The sequence below is a fragment of the Bidens hawaiensis genome, unplaced genomic scaffold (genome assembly GCF_021521415.1).
Source record: "Bidens hawaiensis isolate Kalapana, Puna unplaced genomic scaffold, B.hawaiensis_p1.1 tig00015256_1, whole genome shotgun sequence".
Lineage (NCBI taxonomy): Eukaryota > Viridiplantae > Streptophyta > Magnoliopsida > Asterales > Asteraceae > Bidens > Bidens hawaiensis.
In genome coordinates this window covers 275232-289227 of record NW_027492361.1, presented here as the reverse complement: position 1 = coordinate 289227, position 13996 = coordinate 275232, and the positions used below count along the sequence as shown (strand labels likewise).

General features: G+C 33.2%; 3 protein-coding genes across 3 annotated transcripts; all 3 read right to left on the bottom strand.

The window, feature by feature from the left end:
- Positions 1-1771: 1771 nt before the first annotated feature.
- On the bottom strand, positions 1772-3924 carry LOC143548848 (uncharacterized). Its single transcript, XM_077039914.1, has 3 exons — positions 3916-3924; positions 2672-3872; positions 1772-2094 (listed from the first exon to the last, which is right to left on the bottom strand). The coding sequence occupies exons 1-3, from the start codon at positions 3922-3924 to the stop codon at positions 1772-1774; spliced, it is 1533 nt and encodes a 510-aa protein (XP_076896029.1).
- A 5516-nt stretch (positions 3925-9440) lies between these two features.
- LOC143548847 (uncharacterized) lies at positions 9441-10256 on the bottom strand. The gene has a single exon (XM_077039913.1). It carries the CDS (start codon positions 10254-10256, stop codon positions 9441-9443), a length of 816 nt encoding a protein of 271 aa, XP_076896028.1.
- LOC143548846 (putative serine/threonine-protein kinase PBL7) lies at positions 10253-12255 on the bottom strand. The gene is made up of 4 exons (XM_077039912.1): positions 11341-12255; positions 11128-11219; positions 10918-11054; positions 10253-10365 (listed from the first exon to the last, which is right to left on the bottom strand). Exons 1-4 carry the CDS (start codon positions 12253-12255, stop codon positions 10253-10255), a joined length of 1257 nt encoding a protein of 418 aa, XP_076896027.1.
- Between the last annotated feature and the right edge of the window lie 1741 nt (positions 12256-13996).

The window sequence follows — 13996 nt, the reverse complement described above, 5'->3', positions numbered from 1 at the left end:
TAGACAATAATATATCATAATTTACCATATGTTTAATCTCAAAATAACAACGTAATCAAAATAAAGTTGTCACCTAAAATATAAAAAAAGTAACTAAAAAAATCCTACTCATCTCTACGATCCTGAACTCCAGTAGGTAGCTTTTCCATAATATTCTGCATCATGGCTTCCAAGTTTGCTCTTTGGCGGTCAAGGTCTTTCCGCATAGCTTCTAGCTCATCTTCTTTCTTTTGATGGTCCTCTTCCATTTCTTTTCGCATATCAAGCAATTGTGTTTTATCAACTTCAACGTTTGCTTTTAATGATTCTGTAAGCCCCCCCGGAATCGTATATGATTCCTCACCAGCATTTATCTTTGTCACCATTTTTTTAGTCACACCTTTGCCATAAAGTCGAAGGTAGCCATCATGCTCCTTGTTCTACAACCGTATAAGGATCGACCAAAGCACTTCCATCTTTTGCGGTTGTGTGGTTCTTCATTTTTTCCTTGGAAAGATAATAAGAAAATATTATATATACACACATATAATATATAATGAAGTACAGTAAAAAAACCAAATAAAGGTGAACCATCCGTGCAATGAAATGCAAAAGAAACTAGCAACATGTTATGTGGAATAATAAAATTAAAGCTACATGTCATTAAATTGCATATCACAAATTACAACTAGAGTACTAATTTGAAGTATTAGTTTCTTATGAATTATGATTAATAAATAAAATGTTTTTACAATAGACACAAGTTTAGATTTATCAAAATTTTGTAGAATTTGGGGTTGAAAGTCAAGCTGGTAGGTCAAACTGTTATGCATCAGTCGCACATCAAATTAATCAACTCAAAGGGCATTTTGGTTAGAATATTGTTAACTGATGGTATTAATTACATTTTATAAAGATTAGAGAAATTTGGTTCCAATAACATGGCATTTATTGTTGTTTGAGGTTAAAGGAAATTGATTTCTAAAGGTCAACATTAGTTTTGAGTCAAAATTACAGAATTTGTGAAAACGTTTTAATATGACTACAAAGATGTTTTTACTTATTTTTTTCTACAAGTACTACAATAGAAAGAACTTACAACTTTCATTGCAGTGTCATCATATGAATCACGATATACACGCCCTTCCGTTCTTTTACGTGTGTGTTCAAATAATTTAGCTAAACCGGGTTATTCCTTGTTTGGGTCTTTATTTCTCTACATTCATGAAAACATACATAAGTAAAATAGAATTAGCATCTTGAACGTTAAAAAACATAAATTATGAGAAAAACAAAGACATGTTTACCATCTGTTCACGAATTCTAGCAAAACTTTTTGGGCCAGCTGTGTGCATGTTCTTTTGAGTCATGCGTATTTCCTTAGCCCGTAAACAACGTTTCTGGATATGCATTTATATAAACACCTCAGCTAATAGAAAACTCTAAATAACAAATATTGGTAATAAATAAATTGTTTATAAAATTACTGCCTCATCTTTATTATTCCATAACCTCATCAACTGTGAGAAATCGTCTCCTGGAATATTTTTAGGCATGTTCTTCCATCTTGTTTTGTTGTCCTTATACTGATAGAAGTGTTTATTCTTAAACCTGAATTTGTGTACTTTATACGAGTGTCCAATAGTCATTAAAACCCAAGTTTTAGCAGCATCTGGCACGTCGTATTTTTCCTTTAAAAAAGTTATAATTTAGTTATGAAAAATAAAGTATAGCAAATAAATAAAATGAACTTACTTAAAAACTTACCAAAACATACTCCCATATTTTATCTTTATGTGGCACCTTCCTTCATTAAATCATCGGTATCATCTGCACCGTTATTAGGTGTTTCATTGTCTCCTTGCATATAACGTGAGCAAAAATTCAAGCATTCTTCAATCAAATATCCTTCTGCTATGGATCCTTCTGGCCGGCTCTTGTTCCGCACATATGACTTCAACTTGCACAAGTATCTCTCCATAAAAAACATCCATCTATACTGAACAGGTCCGCCAAGCCTAACTTCATTTACTAAGTGGATAGGTAAATGCACCATTATGTCAAAAAATGCTGGCACGAATATTTTCTCAAATTCACATAACGTTTCTGTAATCTCTAGTTGTAATATGTCAAGGTCACCAGGCTTAATTACTTTGCCACACAAGCTCCGAAAAAAGACACCCAACCTAATTAAAGGGATAGCACATGCTTTGGTAAAGATTTTCGGATAGCAACTTGAAGCAAGTAATGCAAAAAGATGTGAGCATCATGACTCTTGTAATCTGAAAATTTCTTTTTCGAAGAATGTACACAACGCGCAATATTAGACGCGCACGCGTAAGGTAATTTTGTTTCCTTCAGAACACGACAAAACTTAACTTTCTCTTCTGAAGACATTGAGAAGCATGCTTTTTGCATGATAACATGCTCACCATCTTCAAAAAGTTTTGGCTGAAGACTTTCTTTGATGCGAAGATCTAAAAGGTCAAATCGTGCTTTCGGGTGATCTTTTGACTTCCCGCCAATATCCAACAAAGTTCTAATCACGTTGTCACATATATTTTTTTTCAATGTGCATCACGTCAAGATTATGCCAACATTTATTGAATTGCCAGTACGGCAAGTCAAAAAATATTGACCTTTTCTTCCATGGGCAAGAACTATCATTTTTCTTTTTTTTTGTGTGTCTTACCAAATAGATTGTTAAAACCAAATAGATCACTCAGAGCTTCAACACCTGATAAAGGTTTTAGAGAAAGCCTTGACTCAGTCTTCCCATTAAAGGCATTCTTGTTAAGTCGCCATGGGTTTTCACCATCTAAAAATCTGCGGTGATCCATGTAGCATGTTTTCTTACTATGCTTCAAGTAAAGTGAGCTAGTCTCATGATTACAACTTGGACATGCAAAATTTTCCTTAGTTTTCCACCCCGATAACATTGAGTAACCTGGAAAATCACTAATTGTCCATATTAAAGCTGCATACAATTTAAAGGTCTCATCTTTAGATTTATCGTATGTCTCCAACCCATTAACCCACAAATCTTTAAGCTCCTCAACAAATGGTTGTAAGTAAATATCTATGTTATTACCTGTAGATTCGGGTCTAGGAATTAACAAAGATAACATAAAGTATTCGAGTTTCAGTGACATCCATGAAGGCAAATTGTAATTAATTAACACCACAGGCCAAGTGCGATGAGTAATGCTCATTGTTCCAAACGGATTAAATCCATCACTTGATAACCCTAACCTCACATTTCTAGTTTCTTTTGCAAAATGAGGATATAAAGAATCAAATTCCTTCCAGCTTTGCCCATCTGCAGGATGTCGTAAATTTCCATCTTTAGGACGTCCTTCATCATGCCATGTCATATGTTTAGCTGTACACATGAAAAGACTTTCGAGCCTTGGTTTTAATGGAAAATGCCACACCACTTTAGCCGGAACTTTTGAACATGTTTTAGAATGCTCGATATTATTCTTATTCTGTTGTTTTTCAATATCTTGTTGTTTCCACTTAGAGGTATGGCAAATGTGGCACACTTCAGCATCTTTATACTCTTTCCAATAAAGCATACAATCATTTGGGCATGCAGGAATTTTCTTATAATCCAGCCCTAAATCTTTTATTACTTTTTTAGCTTTAGTAAAACTAGCTGGAAGTTTTGCCTCTGGAAACATCTTTTTTAAAAGTTGTAGAAGATCATCAAATGCCACATTACTAAGCCCGTGAAGGTTCTTGTACTGAAGAAGTGTGACAATGGAAGATAGTTTCAAAAAACTTTTACACCCAGGGTACAACTCTTCCTTTCCATCTTCTACCAGTTTATAGAACTTATTGGCATCTTTACTAAACCCTCTTGTACCATACTTGTTTCCCTTACAATATCTCTAAACCTATCATGCAATAATTCATCAAAATTGTCATGCATACCATCCCCATTATCATCTATACCAGCATTAAATCTTGTTTGTGATTGACTTTCTCCATGAAAAACCCACACATAGTAATCTTCTACAAATCCGTGTCCTTTTAAATGATCAAATACTTCATCTCTTCGATACCAATAATGGTTTTTACATCGTTTGCAAGGACAACAAATTTGAGATCCTTTTGCTACTTTAGCAAATGAAGCATTAAGGAAATCAATAACTCCGGCTTCAAATTCAGGTCATCGTCTAGGCACATACATCCAATCTCTAACATTTTCCATGTCTCTTGTATCCTGAATTTAATAGAAACAAGGAGGTAAAAATTCAAAATCATTAGTATAAAGATCAATCATGATAATATATGTTAAACCAACCGACGATATATTACAATGGCCATTTGACCTGCTATGGAACCTTAAATTGAATTGATCCATTATAAGCTAAAATAACTAAAGCGTGTAATTAAGAGGCCACCATTCACGTACTATATAAAAAACATTAATAGAATTCAGAAGAAGCGTTGAACCAAACACTACTTTATTGATAATCAATTTTAGAATGCAATAAGAAAATAATTTGATTCACATACAAAAACAATTAACTAAACTACTAAACGCTATGATTTAAGGTAATTAAAATTAAAATGGCAAGATTCAGATAGTTATACACTTCAAATAAAATGTTGGAACAATCAATTTGATTTGAAGATTAATCATAACTTATATCATGAACCATTGATCAATACTAGCATATCACTAATCGAACTTAATTATGTACCTGATTTTATTTAATGTTCCCAAGTTTAATGGAAAGGAAAGAAAAAGAATGGAAATTAAACATCTTATGTGTTCCCGAGTTGGGAGGAACACACAAGTAGAAGTACTCCAATACGGGCTTTAGGTAATTCGATTTCATAAATACAACAATTAACAAATCTACTAGAAATGTTTTAATTATTTCACTTCTACAAGATAATCATATCAAAATATGGACCGTAGGATCCAACAAAGTATACTAGTACAGTTGTGCTATTATCATCCGAAAACCGAACTAGATGATACAGGTACATGATGGTGAATCATTAAATTTGCAACAACATATTGATTGAATTCAAATGAACTCAGTGACCAAACAACAAAATAAACATCAAATTACACTAATTATTGTATAAATTAACATCAAATTAAAACGAATCCGAATGCTGGTGTTACCTCAGCAATTACTCAGGCATGAAATTGTTGACACGACTTCTTGAATTCTCTTGATACATGATGATTTGTGAAAGAATGATGATGGAAGGTGGTTGAAGACATGGCGGGATGTGGGAGAAACACCCGCCATCTTTTAGATACGGTTTAATATGGAATTGATATACGAACCTGGTTTGTAAGTCTAACACCATATTTGTTTATTTCCTTCTAATCTTTTCTTTTATCTCCTTAACTGAAACTCTAGAGCGATATGAATGATGCATTTGATTAGTAAATAATAAAACTAACTGTTACAAAATCTTGGAATTGAATTTATTTATGCTGGTTGAGAATAAGAAGAAAAAGTTGTTGGCATGTTGGTTTGCATTTTATCTATTAAACCCTCAAGTCTTGAGTTCAAATCTTGTTGTTACCTATTATTTTTTTTAAGTATTACTCCTTTTACTTTAACCACATGGATGTGCTTTCTAAGGTATATATATATATATATATATATATATATATATATATATAGGTAAAGTATAAAATGAAAACCCACTTGAGTTGTGAAAACCCGTAAAAACCCTATGTAACATCGTTTTTTTTGTTACATGTAATATATGTTGTAACATTTAATACAAAACATCGAAACATAAAAAAAAATGTTTTGCTATTTTTTAACATTTTTTTACTAATTTTAATATATGTTTTCAGAAGAGAGAAAATGTTATATTTATATTTACATTTTTTATTCACTTTAATTGTGGACCACAAGATTTAAACTTTAATTAAAAACATGTGGTTGAGAATGAATTTCTAGAGTTGTAATATATGTAATATATGTAATATATGAATTTCTAGAGTTGTTACATGTAATATATGTTGTAACATTTAATACAAAACATCGAAACATAAAAAAAATGTTTTGCTATTTTTTAACATTTTTTTACTAATTTTAATATATGTTTTCAGAAGAGAGAAAATGTTATATTTATATTTACATTTTTTATTCACTTTAATTGTGGACCACAATTTTAAACTTTAATTAAAAACATGTGGTTGAGAATGAATTTCTAGAGTTGTCACAATTCAAGTGGGTTTTCATTTTAACCTTACCATATATATATATATATATTATTTTTTTTACTAAGCGTTAAAAGAAATAAAGATAGTTGATGTGTATTGGATGGTTATGCATAAAATTTTTGTTCATAGTTGACTAGTTGGATTCGTAAATGTTAGTTGATTTGTACAAGATTTGACTTTTTAGTCAATTTTGACTTTCAATTGAAGAATGTTGACTTTCTGTGTGTACATTAACTATTTTGATCTGAGTTAACCAAAAGTCATTAAAGGAATGTGTGATTGTATCAATAAATTAATGCAATTAGTTTTATATATTTGTTGTAATTTTAAAGACTACCGGTTGATTAAGCATAGCAAAGCTAAATTCTGGTTCGAAAGTGTCAGTTTGGTGAATTATTAATCAATTTGGAAATTCAAGTTTGAATATATTCTTGGGCCCATGGGTTCTTTTACTTTTTTGTAAAAATTTTAACAAAAAAGGTTAATCGTTTCCGTAACCGGTGAGGTTAATGCAGCTTTTTTTAAATCGAAATTAAGCCAATCATCAGTAATGGTCACCAGCCTTTGCCAAAATACTATGAGCAATGTCCGGGATAAAAAAAGGTCAAAAAACCTATAAAACTAGAGCATACCCATGCTGCGGTGCCACAGGAATTGCATCACTTTGTTAATATGCTTGATATTGTCTTCTTAAAGCATATTAGTCAAAGCTTGGTTCATGAGATCAATTTAACCACTTTTGTTTAATTTTAATAATAAAACTTTTTGAAAATAAGAGTTGCGTTTAAATTTCTCAATGCAACCTTTCTAACAAAATTTGCAATTTTTATAAAATTTGCAACTTTTCAAAAAAAAAAAAGTTGCAATTCTTAGTTAAACTTGCAACCTTTTAATAAAAAGGTTGCAAATTCAGTATAATTTTGCAACTGTTTATGAAAAAGGTTGCATTAGAATATCTAGTGCAACCTTTATGTTTAACAAGGTTGCATTAGATTCAAATGCAAGTCATTCGAAAAAAGTTGCTACTAAAATGTTGCATTAGGCTTATTTTCTAGTAGTGTGTTAATTGATGCTATTCACTAACGCAAGGAATTATTTTATTTCTCAATATTATTATTAATATTACAGCAAAATGTGAATTACTCGCTCAACATGTGTTGTTGACAAATTATTTTTATGCATATTATAGGTTGTTATTTCAGATGATTTGAAGTGGAGAACTTAGATTAGACGTTAAGATAATTAACAAGAATAAAACAATTGTTGTAATTTCTTTTATTTTAAATACTTTGTGTGCTTTGATATAATGAAATAAATTAGATATTGACACTCATATTATTTTAGTGTTTTTGAGTTATGATACAGATATTGTCGCGCCCCAGCCTGTTCTGCCGTTAAATTGGGGTGTGACAGTACATATACAGACACGTGTTTTGACCTGTTATAAACTTTATATTATGACACTCTAAACCCTAGACTTTACATACTTGTTTAAAACATAGCTATACAAAGTTTTAACTAATTACAATATGACCCTTGTACTTTTTGATGATTAGTGATTACTGCTACATTCTACTGCTTCCAAATCTAGGGCATACAATGCTATAATGCCTTAACTTCTATTATTCTGGTAACGTACATTTTTAAATTGTAGTTGAAGTTTGAGGTTTTAGTCCAATCATGTGCAACTTTTGACACAAATTCGGTAATCAGGCAATTTTTGAATTCTGATAACAAACATAAGAAGATGATCGGTATATTGAGAAGAAACCATAACAAATTATGCATCAGAGTCCAAAACATATCTTAGACTATCTTCCCTTTAACTTTTTATGCACATTAATAGGTTGTAGAGATGATGGGTTTAATTATGATTTTGGATTCAGCTAGTGTTTTTGGGTTTGGTTTAAATTAGTTTGGGCTAACTTGGCTACCGGGCCAACTAAATTTAATTAGGCTTAATTGGTTGTGTTAGGCTTAATTATGCTGGATTGGACATTTAGTTTTTGATGGGCCAAAATAAACTTCAAACCCTAGTCAAGTGTATTGATCCTAACTAACCAATAATCACATAGCTACCTATCAACAATATAAAAGTTTAAATCACTTGAAATTTGAGGAATGCTACATATACAAGCTCTTGAATAACAACACACTAGGGTTATTAATTATCATACTGGATGCATTAATAATGTATAAAATAAGAAAAACTGACAAAAAGTTTGTTAATGATGATTTGATGAGCATGATTGGTTAATATGGCGAATCTGGATTTTTATGGTAACAGATTCAAGATATTCACAGATGCATCATCAAAGTACAAGCCAGATGGATGCAAATTAGACGAGTCTGAACGATTCACTTTAATTAGCTTTGGCTGGACAAATTCCGCATAAGTCGCCATTAAAGTCAACTGAGGATATACAATTTGCTTCTTAAAAAGATGAATTTGCTTCTAAAACTTGTTAAACCAAAAACTGAACACGTGTTGGTACCTTTTGACATATAATAACTATATTTTATGGATTTTTTCTTTCGGTTGCTATAGCAAGGCACTGATATCAATTGAACTCACGCCAACAAGTTTCAATTCTGAATTAGCGGTGTGGAGGTGTAGGAGATAAATGCAACCAAACTTCCAATTATTCCATTGATTGTTTCCGGCATGGTTAAGTAGATAAATTAATGTCCCATTTGATCATAATTCTTCAATTTCTGTCCTGTTTTGAAATAGAATTTTGTGGAATCAATTGAGGTTTCCTTATGTAGGGTCAGCATGGCAAATAAATTATTTTTGGTTGTGTATATCATGTTATGTATAAGTTCCTTATCCAACAAAACTAATACACTTTTTACAAGAAACACAATAAACAAATGTATTAAATAAGAAACTAGGATTATAAACAAATCCTTTCTAAATTAAAAACAAAGGTAAAAATAACTAGAAAACAGAATCAACTCCAATTGAAGTTTGAACAAGCACAAATTCATGTTAAAACAAACTTTTACTAGTTCTATCTATGGAGTACTGTATTGAATTTAAAAAGGAACATCATGATGGAATTTTTTAATTTCGTAATCAAATTAAAGTGAATAAAAAAGCCTGTTGCAATTCATTTGTAAATTTAGTTTGTCACCCAATTAACAAACTTACAAAACAAATCAACAAACATAACTCAAAAAAGAGGAAAAGCTAATTCATAAATCAATAAAAAAAAACAAATTATCAATTTAACTTAATAGGAAGAAGTCATGCATATAATAAATCGTGATATTCACCAGAATCAACGAGACGATAATTCAATCGCATAAGCTTATGCAAACTGTGTTTTGACAAAACGGGGGTCTTTGCTTTATCCCACATTACTATTGGGTCGGCCGTGTCCATGGCCTCATCGTTGATCTCACAAATGTTATGCAAAACACAGCATGCCTCTACCACCACATGCAAATCTCGACGCCGGGTTTCAGCGATGTTTTGTAAACATGCCCATCTTGTTTTTAATCTCATACCTGCATTGTCTGCTATCTTTTGCATCTCACCAATTTTCTCATTAAATGGACGTTGAATCCATAATTTGGGACTAAGCATGTCCATGGTCATTGAACCATCATTGAAAATGCACACGTCTGTGAAGCGGCCTCGGAAGTCAACCACGCCTTGGACGTGAGATCCTCTTTTATATTGCTTGGAGTCCTTTTTGTTAAAGTATGCAGCCAGGTAGGTGTTCGGTTGGATTATGCCGATGCGGGCAGTGTATATTGATCTAGAAATACATGAGGTTGACCCGAATTCGGTTTTGATTTGACGTTCTTGCCATTGGAACAATTCGGGCATTAGGACTGTTCGGATTGCATCACAGACTTCAAGGACTAGCTTGCGACCTTCAGAGATACTTAATTGAAATAAATACGATATGGTGTGCCAAGGATGGCCGTTTGCTAAACGGTATAAGCAGACTGCAACCTGTTGAGGAACTGGAATCGCCAAACGGGAAATGGTGTCCTTTTCAGTGAGAGCAGAATCTAAGTCGTCGCAGATCATATTAAACGTCGGTTTACTCATTCGAAAACTTTTCTAAACTGATCTTCTGGACATGTGTGGCTATTGTAATAGTCCCATCGCTTCTTTGGCAACAATATTGATCTTCTCCGTTGTCTCCTTTCCGAATCCTCTATTTTTGACACAAAACTCAAATTAGTATATTAAAATTTCAATTGGGTGTCTCCATAATTAGAGCCGGCTAAACATCCTTGGAGGCCTAAAACTAACAAAAATGTTGAGAACTTTTTTTTTTCTTTTCTTTATGCGTCTATACTAGAGAGTATCCAAGAATTATGTAATATGGATGAAACACAATGATAATGGATGTCACACAATCCTCCTAAAATTGTGACCCATCAATAAGTTACTAATTCTAAAAAAACTCTACTTTTAAAAACCCATAATACATAACCCCTATTTACGATCGAGGCCTAAAAAACTGGATGCCTCATTTATCTTACCCACGAGACGACCCTACCCACGGTTGAGAAACAAGACGCTGTTGAGGTGTTCCTTCAAAGAATTGTCTTTGCCGGCATATCCACTAACACAATTATGACCTTTTAGTTAACATGTTATAAGTTTCACCTCTACTCGTAACGAGTTCATCCCGTCACCCTCTATTCTTTTACATCAAAAAATTTATGGGATAGATAAATAACTTCCAATAATCATGTGTTACCTTCGGAGTCATCAGATTCCTCGCTATCACTGACGGGCGATGATTGAGAGCAATCGCCATCATCCAGGTCATGAAATCTATTATTCACCATACTATAGTCATAAACTTGCTTTGCGACTAGTAACATAACAAATTGACTAAATAAAAAAAATTAACAAATCAGAAATTAAAGATACATTTGAGATTCATTATCAAACATAACAGATCGACCTTGATTTAAACATTTGGCGATGATCATCATCGACCGTTTGACCTCTGTGCCTCAAGCTAGTCCTTTCTCTGTGGCTGTTTTCAAAACTCTCCTGTAAATATGTTTTATGTCAACTCCATTTTATTATGATCTCATTAACATTAAATAATTGGTTTTAGACTAGCGAGTTGCAACTTTGGAAGCTTTCAAAAACAAAAGAATATTAAACTTACCTGTTGTTTGAGTAAATACACAAGTGTTTTCATGATCTTAGCCATCGTGGGTCGCTCTTCACGAGTTTTCTTCACACATTGATAGGCAATGGCTGAAAATAATTTCAAAGATCCTGGACCCATTTGTTCTTCTAAACCAGGGAGAACAATCTCATCTAACCTTTTCTCATCATAGCACAGTCTCCACTTAGGAACGAAAATTTTAGTGTGCTCACGATTACAAAACTTGTAGCATAATCTCCCACACAAAATTTCAAACAACACCACTCCAAAAGAGTAAACGTCAGACTCTTTTGACAGGTAACCCAACTCCATATATAACGGATCACAATACCCAGGTGTGCCAACACCATGTGAGACAAGGTACGTGTGTGCTTGGTTAGCAGGGCCAAGTTTTGACAGTCCAAAATCAGAAACTTTAGCTATCCAGTTCTCATCTAAAAGAATGTTGGCGCTTTTAATGTCCCGGTGAAGTACCCTTTGTTGCGTCTCCTTAGGATCGCTTAAGAAATGCAATCCACGTGCAGCCCCGACACATACCCTCAGGCGTTGGATCCAAGTGAGAGTATTAGCATCACTAAGATATCGATCAAGGCTTCCGCGAGAAGCATACTCATATACAAGGATCATTTCATCACCCTCGATGCAGAAGTGCATAAGGGAGATGAGATTTTCATGTTTGTATTTGGAAAGCATCATGACCTCCTTCCAAAACTCAATGTTCCCTTGCCCTAGCCTACGATCTAATTTCTTAAAAGCAAAAGTCTTTAGTCCCTCCGGAGATGAGAGTTCTCCTTTATACACTCTCCCAAATCCACCACTTCCCATCACCTTGGCTGTTTCAAAGCTGTTGGTGGCCAACACGATATCTTTCATTTGAATTTTGAGGTGATTAAAATCTTTCATGAAAGACATGGAATGCTAATCAGGGCAGGATAACAAGAATATCTGACTGAGTTGGACTGGATTCAGAAACCACTTCGGAAGGTCAACTCAACTTCGTACATCTCTTTCTTGAATGGAAATTTCCAATAGTCAAAATCAACGAAACTAATTTAGAAAATACGATGATGGAGGCAATGCTAACCTTGTATATTTAAATCGGGCTTGAAAGAGCCAAGTAATGTTATGGAAAGACACATGAAAGGGGTTGTCACACAGCCAAGAGACCGACTGACCCACACGTTAATTCACACGAATGGAGGCCCACGTTATCACATAAGACCACATGACTCACGTTGTAGGGAAGACAAAAACTGGGTGCACCGTGGGACAACCATCTGTCCGACAACTTGAACTTTTTTATTAACTAAACCGTGTTTCATACATGTGAAAAATATAAAAAATAAAAAGTTATTATATGTAATACGTAAATTCAATTGTTTCATATAATAATTTTTATTTATGACTTTTTTTATTATGTTTTTATATATTATGCACTGTAATTTTAAGTTGAAAACCAAATCTTGATGTTTGATTTATTTAAAATAAAACATTCATATAAATATTGTTATATTAAATATTGTGTGTATAAAAATGATACTTATAGCAAAACGTTGTCACATATTTAAAAACTAAATTTACAAAGACTAAGGCTTTCTTGTAAGAAGATAAATATAAATATATTATATTTTAAAATGAAGAGAGAAACGATTAACAGTCTTAAATGATTGTGTTAAATAAATATGAGAATACAATGTGATATTGTGAGTTATGGATATGTTAATAATTAAATATAATTTTGGTTTTATACTTGAAAAGAAATCACATTTATATATGTTAAGTTAAAAAATCAAACTCAATTACCATTTTATTGGAGTTGTGATGTTCGGTCTATTTGTACATATTTTAGTTTGCTAACTTAGTCGTTTTAATCGTTTAGTTTAGGAACTTTGGTACTTCATACATATTTATTGTGTTTCGGGTCAAAGGTACTTAACGCGCTTAATTTGGGCCTGTACAAGCATGGAATGAAGACCCGAGATGTCCAGCACACAAACCGAGACATTAATATGGACTTGCTGAGTGTAGTGACCCATCGCGTAGCGCGATGGGTGTGGAAGACAGGGAATCGCGTAGCGCGATGCCCTTCATTATGATCTGCATTGCGCGATGGACCAGGAGAGGAGACCATCGCGCTATGCGATGGTCCCCAAAATCGTGAAAGTTAGGGTTTTGTTTTATATTACATCTTGACGACCCTAGACGCGATTCTTCACCTTCCAGGCGATTTTCAGAGCAGAAAGGAGAGCCACCATCACTTCCAATCATCTCCAAGCATCATACATGTTCTACCAGACCATAACCGAAGCCTGAGAGATGCCGATGCGTGGCTAGTTCCTTCGAGTCATACCCGGGATGTAGAGTATTGTATATTTCAGTTTTTCTCATGTATTAAGAACGAATTAATTGTAACTATCTTTGATTAATCTATGAGTATTGATGTCTGGTATTATTGTGCACTCAGTCAGTTTAGGTTTATTTCGATCAGAACAATTATTGTGCCAGTTGCTATGATAATTGCTTATAGGATTGTGTTGACTAGTTGAATATGATGAAGCATACACTTTCCCTTAGTTAAGTCACACTGGCAGGGACTGTTTGATAACTAGTGCCGTGTGTTAGTAAGCGTGGATGCCTAAGGTTTATCTAGTTA

What these genes read in the sequence shown, in the direction of transcription:
- LOC143548848 (XM_077039914.1), bottom strand. An exon ending in TGGTTTTAACAATCTATTTG is followed by an intron (nt 2,095 to 2,671) that starts GTAAGACACACA and finishes TATTACAACTAG; the next exon opens with AGATTACAGAAACGTTATGT.
- LOC143548847 (XM_077039913.1), bottom strand. Translation starts at nt 10,256, where the DNA reads ATGAGTAAACCGACGTTTAATATGATCTGCGACGACTTAGATTCTGCT.
- LOC143548846 (XM_077039912.1), bottom strand. Translation starts at nt 12,255, where the DNA reads ATGTCTTTCATGAAAGATTTTAATCACCTCAAAATTCAAATGAAAGAT. An exon ending in TGTATTTACTCAAACAACAG is followed by an intron (nt 11,220 to 11,340) that starts GTAAGTTTAATA and finishes ACATATTTACAG; the next exon opens with GAGAGTTTTGAAAACAGCCA. An exon ending in CGCCAAATGTTTAAATCAAG is followed by an intron (nt 11,055 to 11,127) that starts GTCGATCTGTTA and finishes TTTTTTATTTAG; the next exon opens with TCAATTTGTTATGTTACTAG.